The sequence below is a fragment of the Trachemys scripta genome, chromosome 6 (genome assembly GCF_013100865.1).
Source record: "Trachemys scripta elegans isolate TJP31775 chromosome 6, CAS_Tse_1.0, whole genome shotgun sequence".
NCBI lineage: Eukaryota > Metazoa > Chordata > Testudines > Emydidae > Trachemys > Trachemys scripta.
In genome coordinates, this window is record NC_048303.1 from 77,406,038 (window position 1) to 77,417,050 (window position 11,013).

Here is an 11,013-nt window from a genome sequence, read left to right on the forward strand (position 1 = left end):
TGGCATTTTAAATCAGAAGTGCCAACTCTGTAAATATGCAGTATTAAGTTCACAGTAGTTTGACACTTATATCCTACTCCACAGGTTATCATGATTGTACTACTGAGTTTAGATATAACTGAGATTTGCTCTAAGGCAAGTTTTACTAAAAAGTCTTTTGAAGTGATCTTAAATACATACATGGTCAAAATGAAGGGTTTATTTAAGATGTAAATAATGGTATAGAATTACAGATTAAAGATTCAGAGTCAGTGAGTTAACAGGCAATAAGCACAGCTTTCTCTAAAATGGGGAAACTGACTTCATGCTTTAAAAAAAAAAAATCAACAAATTGTATTTCCATTCACATTTACCTAAAAAAAAAAATAAATGTATAATTCAACCTGCAGTTTGCACAAAAGTTTATTTATATTGAGATAACATTTGCAAGGCTCTCCAGAAACAGGAAGACATGTGTTTCTGTTTCTAATCTGAATAGTCATATGATATGTGGTGTTAAAGTAGTAAGCACCATTCAAACCAGCATAGTTTCTTCGATTTATCTAGTATATTTCATTAAATTGTAAAAATTTGAAACAAATGTATCCAAAAGCTCAGTAATCCTCAAGAGTTTCATCAGTCAGAGACTTATAAAGCATATATATCAAATCATTAACAACTCAACCACTGCAGAAAGGCTTAAAGATTTTTTAAGAATTTTTATTACAATTTAAAACATTGTAATAAAATATTAAGGCAATCATGTAGAAATGGATTGTACTTGTGAAAATCAAATTCCTTGTTATGAATATAAGTTTGATATGACCTTTACAGTCATAATTATAGAAACAAAATAAGGAAAAAGGCAGTGGTTGAGGATGGAATCTATATTAAATTAGAGGGGGACTTATTAAGAAATCAGCTGCATGTTTCACACCATGTTAAACTTAACTCTTGTTATTAAATGACTAGATTGCATTTCCCTATTATTCTTGGGTATAGGGAAGAAGATGTCCCACCTAGTAACAGGTGACTGAGAAAGTAGAAGTAGAAAGTCATTGACAGCATGGATTTAGATGAGGCCATGTTTCTTTCTTAGGGGCATGGATGGGCAAGACAGATGAATGCTTCAGTTGTCTGCAAGTACTTTGAGATCCATGGGATGTCCCAGACTGATCTTGGCAGAACCATGAGGTTAAAAGTTCTCAATCTCTACTCAGGCCATGGGGAGCAACACCTTGCCCTTTAACCACAACAGATGACACCTCAGAAACTGGGTGAATATAAACACATGGAGCCAGATCCTCAGCTGGAGTATGTTGCTAAAGTTTTATTGAAATTAGTGAAGCTACACTGATTTACACCAGCTAAGGAGCTGGCCTGTGCAGTTTTTGATATATCTTTAGGGCCTCCCTTCCTCCCCTGCACCTACCTTGCAAAGTTTGTCTATGGAAGAGCATGATTTGGCCCACTGTTTTTATTTAATTAGTCACTGTAAATTCAGTGCAATTCTGTGATATTACATGCTAGACTGCTGATTCCACTAGTGGCAATTAGAAAACTACAGCATTAAACTGTTCTCAAAGATGAAGAGTAATCTCAAGACTCAAGGGAGCAAAACTGAGTATCTTCAATAATTTTCATTTTACCCTGCATTGTGAATGGAAAATTTATTTTTTTAGACATACATGTACTAAAGATTATAACAAGAATTATGCTAATTTTGTCCTCCTCTTTAGTATAATTTTCATGCGGGGATTAGACAATGAAAAATTGGTTTATTAATTTTTTTAAACAAATAGAAACTATAGGAACGATATTTCATTTAACTAATTTCTCGGTTATTTCTTTAAATAAATGTAGTATTTCTTCTTAGTTTACAGCTACATAGTAAATTACATCCAGCAATATGAAGAAAGGGTTTTTAAGGTAATCATACTATGCTGTGGTATGTAAAACAGGTACTTGTTGCAGACAGAGTTTTGGGGGACTTGTGAATTGTTAAACTCTTTTGTACAGTATATACGTGGATACAATCTCATACTCTCTACAAAATAATCACAGGAGGAAACCATTGCTTTGTTCTTTCAGTTCTTATTCTTTTACATATAGACTTCTCTCTACTAGTCTTACAGTGACAACAGTTAACATGTGGTGGACTACAACAATGTCTACCAGTATTAACCTATGACCACACTCTTTGTTAAAACTAATGAACACCAGTAGGAGCTCTGTTTTATAGTGAACTTTCCCCAAAGTTAAACATAGAGAACTTCCCCTACATTTTTATTTTAACTATTAATACAATAAAACACAAAATGAGCCAAGGAAATGTATTGCAGCTTTGTTTTCCTATTTGTAGAATATTTCTTTGAATATTTGAAATACTCCTTTATTGTTTGTTTGTGATAAAGTCAAATATATTAAAACCTCTCACAGTTGCTCTCTCACAATCCCTCTACCTCCTGCAGCTTGTGCTCAAGGGGTCAAATTCTGCTTATGTTAGTCCTGTTGGCTTCATGGGGGGTTACACACATGAGTAAGGCAAAAAGGATTTGGTCCAAAAGGACTAGCTTAAATTGGGGAAATCCAAAAATTGTTATGCCAGTCTGATTCCCAGTATAAAAACAAAGTACAACATTATGTCTTGAGTTCTGGTTACTGTTGATTGGGTGTTAATTTTAAACCTCCACTTTGTGTACTAAACTGTATATACAATATCCCTATTTCTGATACACTTTAGTACCCTTTCTATATGCTTTTGTTCATTCATACTTCAAATTGCAATTAGTGGTAGAACTTAGGCCACATTCTACAGTACACACTCAGACAAAACACCCCTGTAATGAGGGTGTTGCCTGCGAAAAGACTGGGGCATTGGGCCTATTAACTAACTAATTGTACTGCAAAATAAAATGTGAAATAATATTTACTCAGGTATCAAAATTTTACTATAAGAATGCATTTTAAATGACACATGAATACTAACTTGCACTGACGGAGAAATTATTTTTTTAAGCTGTTAAATATAAATCTGTCTAGTTTTTACAACCCTCCCTGATTTTTGCTTAGTTTGAAAGTTGGCTCAATTAAAGATCACTCTCGAGTAATTTTTTCCATAAAACCAAATAATCAAGAATATTGTTTGGAGGTAGTTAAGAATACACACCCTTGTTGTGCAGCATTTCTTTAGCTATTGAACACTCAGAGCAGAGATCAGACCCCAAGGTACATTTGGCTTCTGTGAAGTCTAAACATGTTTTTTTATTTGGAGCATAACGATATGGTGGTGTTTCTTTTTGTTTTAATATCTCTATAGCTTTCAGGAGAAATTCTTGCAACTTTATAGTTTTCTCTTATCAAAAAGATGTCTTTCCTCACAAAACTATATTACTCTGTTTTCCCTTAAGGCATAGTCATCACCTTTGACATCAGAAATGGTAGGTAGAATAACAAAGGTTATGATGAGAAATCAGTCTCAGATTTGGAGGTGTTTATCTGTTGATTTTGCAGCTTACCCTGATTTTAGATATTTGTTTTAATATATTACTTGGCTCCTCATTTAATCATTCCTCAGCTGACAGGGATTGGGGTGGGAAGTATTGGGTTTCCATGGAGAGCTGTGTAGTGGGGGCAAAAAGGGAGTTTGGAATCAAGTTACACAAAACAGACAGAAATGGTAAATCTTGAGTGCCTTGAATTTGAAGCAAAGGCCTTTTAGGTTGGGGCAGGGGGAGAGAAGGGATACTTTTTTTTAAAGGTGTTTAGTGTATGTGCAGTGTAGTCTAGTGTGTTTGTGCATGTTACTTTGCAAGTATAGGACATGGTGTGAGTTTTTCTGTGTGACTGTGTGTGTATGTAGCCTCTGTGTGTTCACATAGGGGTTGTGTGTGTAGGACATGATGTGTATTACTCTGTGTGTATAGTGTGCTTGTGTTGTCCTAGGCAGGGTATAATTTGTGTTTATTTATAATGCGTTGTGTGTGTAAAATGTATAGTGAGGGTGTTATGGGGTGTTTCGATATATAGACTACGTGTGTCTTGTGTTATAAGGTTGTGTGACTGGACTAGGAGGTGTGAGTATATGAGTATGCACGGTCCTGTGTGGGTGTGTGATGGGCAGCAGGGAGGAGGGGGTGTGGGCTGAGGCACAGGCTGTGTGTGGAAGCCCTGGAGAATCCCGTGACTAATTGCATTATCTTCCCGCTCCTTGCCTTAACACTGAAACGCAACTCAAAGGCGTTTGGAAAATCGCTTGGATTGCAGCATTGTGCCTTGGCTCAGCAGCAGCTCCCCCCCCCCCCCCCGCTCCCCCCGGCTGTTCACACTGGAGCAGCAGCGGGAGACCGGGGTTATACCTGCCTGCTGTACCTCTGGCTTGGGGGCATGCAAATAGTGCTGGCCGGAGCAACCAATCGGGAGCAAGCTGCAGGAGTTTGGGGGATCCCCCCCTTCCCCTTAATCCGCCGCCCCCCACTAGGGAGAGTTCGTAGCCGCCCGGTCGCAGAGCGCGGTGACCAGAGCCGGGGCACATGCTGGCTCCTCTTCTCCGGGTGCTGCCTACAACTCTCGCCTTCTCGCCGCTCGTCCGCCGCTATCCCCTCTTACTGCTGTGCAGGGTGACACGCTCTGCGCACAGATAACTCTCTCTCTCCTTCTCTGCTTCTGCGTGTGCTGCTCCCTCTCCTTTCTAGGACACCCTCTCGACTCTCCAACTGGCCTGTGCTTCTCTGCTGGCTTGGAGGTGGTTTCACTCTGCCGGACTCCGGCTCTGCCTTCTCCTCCGGCTGCCTCCTGTAAATCAGAAAATAGCCTCATCAGATAATCCACTGGGGAGCTGCTGCACATTTTAATACCGCTCCACTTCTTCCCCCTCCCTTCTTCCCTGCCTCCCACAAACTCGGACATACACCCAGTGAAGAGGCAGCAACTTGCAACCCACAACCATACAAAGAACTGGGGCAGTTCAGGGCACAACCCATTCAGGACAGGCAGCAGCAACAGAAGCCAATAAACCGGAATAAATAAAGAGTGTAAATAAGCTGCTCCCTCGGTGTGTTTGGGACAGTGAAGTGGATGGAAAAGAAAACGGGGATGCGACTGAGCCACATTTGCTGCATTTTTTATCAGCTGTGTTTCCTATCAAATGGGATCATTTCAGGTAAACTTATCCCTTTCTTTGGCGCTCATTTCTGTACTTTCCATAGCATGGGATTAAAAGAAGGAGAGGAAAATCAGTGGTCCAGCATGTTACTGCTGCTTTCTTCTCTTATTTGTAGCCAACCTGTGCACATTACTTTGCAACTAATCAGTACTGTATGAAGGATCTGGTAACATATATATCAATAACATATGTATATATGATCATATGGCACGGAGTGATTTCCCACATATACAATGTTTGTAGTATGTGTGTGTTTTACATAATATTCATAATATTTATATGTGTGTATACTAATATTCATAATGTTTGTATAAATACACATAATAGAACATTATTCATAGTGTATGTATGTACTAATTATGAATAACTATATATAAATGGAATATTTATATATAGTTTTATATTCACACAGAGAGAGATTCATAGAATCATAGACATGTAGGGGTGGAAGGGACCTCAAGAAGTTATCTAGCCCATCCCCTTGTGGTGAGGCAAGGTTAAGTATATCTTAAGTGTTTCTGAAATGTGGCCACCGTGGCCGCATGCAGCCACCAGGGACTTTTCTTGCAGCCACAGCCTCCTGGGCAGTGATGGGCCCGAGGGCCACTAGCAGGGGTTGGACCCTGCTCCCCTCTGGAGAGATACATGCTGGAGGAGGAGGCAGCTAGTGAGTTCCCCAGATTCCTGGGGAGGTAGAGTTGGGCTCCAGCCCTGGCGTGGCAGGCAGCAGGCTCTGGCCACAGGGCTCCAACGCCTCGCTGCGGGGCTCACCCCCCATTTCCTCTGGTCCCTGCCTCCACCGGCCCATCATGCATTCCCCCCTGTCCCCTACTTCGCCCCCTACCGATCTCCCCATCCAAGGCTTAATTTGTCCCTAGGTTTTCCAGGACTGAGTAAGTCTGCTGCTGTGGAAAGTGATATTTGTATGTTTGTTAATATCACTTTTCACAGCAGCAGACTTACTACCTTGCAAGTCTTTTTAAAAAAGCAACCAAAAAAAAAAGGAAAAGATGCAACAACAAAAAAGACAAGAACCTGCAGTGCACCTTATTTGGGTTTCTATTCTGTTTAGGGCCTATCGGAAAGAGAGACAACTGTATATTATTTTTATTATTGAGTATGTGAAAAGATCCAATAAATTACAATGATTTGGACACGTGCATGTGCATATATATTTGTTTTTCCTAAAGTTAATTAACTATTTAGGAAAAATTGTCAACACAGTCACCAGCAAAAGTTGGTGGCCGCACTTCGAGGCCACCAAAAAATTTGTTGTGAGAACCCCTGACTAGAATGTATATGTACACACATAATGTACCCACAGAATCAGATGAATATGTTGTTCTGTTGAGTATTTCATGCAAGTGATAATTTATATATCATATACACATATCGCTAATAATAAAATCATTAATAATAAATAAAACAATAAATCATTAATAATAATTAATAATCAATAATACAGTCATTAATATTCTTTGATAGTGATGGAGGTTTTATTGTTGCATTTATGTGTGCATGCAGTTGTGTTGTAAGCATGTGCATTTGGCCGTGGTGTGTTGTAATGATATATAGAATCACAGTCAGTCTTAAACAGAGCTCATCAAATACATGTCAAAATGTTCATGACATTTTTCTCCCATTTGTTTAATTGAAATAGCAAATTTGTTGACCAGTTCTACAGTTGGTTGAAAAACAGGATAAAATTGTCATGGAACTTTTGACACTTGTTTTCTAAATGCCATTTTTGTTGTTCAGCTCTAGTCTTATATAGGAAGTGTTTTTATTAAAGAGAACAACTACAAACACAAACAATAGTTTCCACACAGTTCCCGTTCCAGCTTATCTCCCATGTTTACCAGGGACCACAGTTCCTGTCTGGAACTCCTAAACAATACAGAGACATCTAGTGGCTGACTAATATACTGCAAGTAAACATATTGTGGGCGAGGTACAGTGGGGTGATGGGACAAGGGTGTGCTTTGTGTCATGCATTTGTTAGTTAGGAGCATTGGCTGTAGTCAAGAGATACTGGCATATATGTGTGTTCACTGGCATGAGTGGTATGCTGTGGCATGTGCAACACTGTTTTGTGGCACATGCTGTTATTTGTCTGGCTTTCCTGCAGGTCTGCATGCATCAGGAGACTCTGAGGAGTGGGAGATCATCTTCCCAGCACTGTGGAGCAGAGGCCAGCAGGAACCTGCTGGAGGCAGTGGTGGTGGAGGCAGCTGCAGTACTGATCCCAGCTGTGGAAACAGCAGCAGCAGCACCAGTGCTTCTGCTACACCTAGCCAGGTGGCAGGCAGCTCCCGCGAGGTCCGCTCGGTCTCCTCCTTGGTAGACAGACAACCACAGCCAGCTGGGGAGGTAGCAGAGGAGGAGGATGCGGAGGATGAATACGAGTCTCAGGAATTCTATCACTGGTCTCCCCATCCTCAGGGATCTGGCGCTGCTTCTCAGTTACCGCCGCCACCTTCCCCACCACCGCCACCACCGTCAGAGGATGGGGATGAGGTGTTGCTGAGGATCCCGGCCTTTGCCCGGGAGCTCTACCTGTTGCTCAAGAGAGATAGCCGCTTCTTGGCACCTGGCTTTGCAGTGGAGGAGCGGCTCAGGGATGAGGGGAAAAGCCCCCCAGGCGCTTCCCATTCTCAGCCTGAGAGAGCCTGTTACTACAGTGGCACTGTGCTTCGTTACCCAGGCTCCTTCGCATCTTTCAGTACCTGCGTTGGATTGGTAAGGCAGGCCCTGCATACAGGCAGTAACACCCCAATTCCCATTCCAGTCCCATCCCTGTCTCCCATCCCATCCCTGTCCAGCTGAATTCCACCTCTATTTGTCACCTCATCCCTAATCCCAGTCCCCTCCACACATTCCATCCAGTCCTATCCATATCTTTGTCCTGATCATCCCATCTCCGTGTCTATTCTACTTCCCAATCCCATTGCTCCTGCTTCCTAATCTTATTTGTCTCCTATGCTCTTCTTTCTCCACCTCCTGCTCATCCCTCTCCTTAATCCTAGCCTGTTCCTCAATCTATTTCCATACTTAGCCCCATGCTCACCCATCCTCCTTCCCCCAGTGGCATCCATAAATCTCCAACTCTTCATCCTCATCTCATCCCTGGCCTCCTCTTCCCTGTCTTGTTCTTCCCCATCTCTAATCCCATCCTCTTCTATATCCTTATATTAATACTGATACTCCATATCTTGTTTCTCATCCTCATTCCTCTTCATCTTTCCCTTGTCCCATTCCCCTTCTTATCCCCCTCTGTCCTCATCCCCATACCTGGCATTACTAGGAATGCATCCTTATTTCCACCCATAAAAATACGTAATGAATATGTGTGCAGTAGAAATATTAACACAATCAAACCATTGTGGTGAGTTTCACTTTAGAGACATTGGACCTGATTCTCCTCTCAGTGACACTATTTTTATTTGATGTGAATTTAATGACCTCCTAATTTACACCAATGTGAGATCAGAACCAGGCCCATTGACAGCAGCAGTGGTGCTTCTGATGAACTGAAATCCCAGGATACCTAGGGGAGGGTGGAGGGACTTCAGGCAGCTGGGATGATGTAAAACCCTGGCCAGATTTAAAACAAAAGCAATTATTATTCTCATTATAGGGCCTTTATAGAGCATCATAAATGTACACGCCTGCAGCACTTTACAAAATGTGGAATAAAAACAGAGCTGCTGAAGAGAGTTAGCAATATCCAAACTCTGCCTATTTTTGTGGCTTGATGGATGTCAATCCATGCAACTATAGCACAGCTATGCAAAACTCATTGGATTCATGCCAAAGTTACCTCTCAAACCAGATCCATGATACATTCTCTGAGGTTTGCCAACTTTTCATGCAAAATTAGCAGTTTTGCATGGTCATAATGTGAAATCATGTGAAATGTAGAGAATGTGAATGCATTTTACATTGCCTGTTTGGATTTGTTCAAACACAAAACTCAAACTGAAATGGATGGGGGAATTTATTTGGACTGATACCAAATAAAATAGTTGCATGCACTTCTGCAGAATAAAACTGCCAAGTTTCACAGAGTTCTAAGTGGTTGGAATCTAATTAATGATATTTTGTCAGATTTTCCGAAGTACAGTAGCGGAATTAATTGGGGAGGAACATTCTCAAAGTCAATTGAGGGTGATCTGAAAGCCATCAGTACGCTTTTAATACTCTGAAAATACATTTGATTTAGGAGCAATAGTGTTCATGCTAACTGGACTTTTCACATATGTTTCAGTTTATCCTTGAATGTATGCATAGACTAAGCATGCATGCACTCAGATCATGTGCTTTGTTCAGATAAATGCTGCTGAATTGTCAATCTTTTTTCTAGGGGCTTGTCTAGGCTACCGTGCAGGGTCAATCTAAGTTATGCAACTTCAGCTACATGAATAACGTAGCTGAAGTCGATGTACTTAGACTTACTTACCATGATGTCTTCACTGCGCTAAGTTGACAGCTGACTCTCTCCCGTCAACTCTGCTTGCGCTTCTTATTCTGGTGGAGTACCGGAGTCGATGGGAGAGTGCTCAGCGGTCGATTTATCACTTCTGTACGCTGGGTTGATCACTGCCCGCCGATCTGGCGGGTAGTGTAGACAAGCTCTAGGTCTTCAGTAAAACAGTATGTGATCTTAAAAAATTTATTCACGTGAATAATCCTTACTTAAGTAGTCCCATGGTTTGCAATGAGGCTACTCAGGTAAGCAAGGCTTCCTCCTGTAAGTGTTGCTAAATCAGGCTTATTGTTAAAATTTGCACAATATGGTAATAACAAGTTGGCTTAAAAATGCGGTTCTCTGTTCAATCACCACTTGTCCCTATTACACATGTGAATCATTGTTCATTTTCCAAGAATCCATTTGCATCATACAGTATAAGGCTTGCTATTTCCCTCCTATGCCTTCATGCTTTCCCCACCAAAAATAGTCAAGATATTTTAAATTACACTTTCCGTTTTAACACGTAAACTACAGTGAAACTTGACTCTACAAGTATTTCATTATAAAGCTATTTCAGTTATAATGCATTCTGTATTTTCTTTCGGTTTGAAAGAGACAATGTAACCTGAAGTTCCTTACTTTTTAGTATGTGTGTATATATAGTCTCCCCAGAAAACCCTTGTGAAATTTGAGTGAAAGTAGCTAGAATGCATATCCTGCTAATACAAATCATAAAAAGCAAGGTGATGAGTAGTTAAGTCACTTAACACCCCATCTACACTCCACTTACCAATTTCCCTTCTCAGCCTCAGCTGCATCCCTCTGGTACTGAAGCCTCCACCATCCATTCTGCTCCTGACGTAGCTTCTCTTTCTGGTGAATCTCCAGTGTCTCAGCAGAGGACAGCCATAGTTTGACAGGCCTGAGTAGGCCTGAATGAGGGATTGGATGCAAGAGAGGAGCATAGGTGTAAGGGGGAACAGTAACTGCTGGGCTGCATGGCCCTTCCCATACTCCCCCTGAAAAATCAGTGTCAATCTCTTGAAGCGGGGGAGGGAGACATGAATAAGGAGACTTATATGGGAGTGCATGGGGGTGTGGAGATGGGAGAGGAGAATAGATGAACACCTTGGACATCAATACGCATTAATAGTTCTCAAGTATCAGGGGTTAGCCGTGTTAGTCTGTATCTACAAAAACAACAAAGAGTCTGGTGGCACCTTAAAGACTAACAGATTTATTTGGGCATAAGCTTTCGTGAGTAAAAACCTCACTTCTTCGGATGCATCCGAAGAAGTGAGGTTTTTACTCACGAAAGCTTATGCCCAAATAAATCTGTTAGTCTTTAAGGTGCCACCAGACTCTTTGTTGTTTTTGTAGATACAGACTAACACGGCTA

At 41.1% G+C, this 11,013-nt stretch overlaps 1 protein-coding gene across 1 annotated transcript in view; it reads left to right on the top strand.

The window, feature by feature from the left end:
- Nucleotides 1-4,137: 4,137 nt before the first annotated feature.
- ADAMTS19 (ADAM metallopeptidase with thrombospondin type 1 motif 19) overlaps nt 4,138-11,013 on the top strand; it is a 266,472-nt gene continuing 259,596 nt past the window's right edge. Inside the window, exons 1-2 of the mRNA XM_034773246.1 lie at nt 4,138-5,140; nt 7,272-7,882. Of these exons, the coding sequence (XP_034629137.1) occupies nt 5,056-5,140; nt 7,272-7,882 (696 nt within the window). The 5' untranslated portion in view covers nt 4,138-5,055. The remainder of the gene's footprint in view (nt 5,141-7,271; nt 7,883-11,013) is intronic.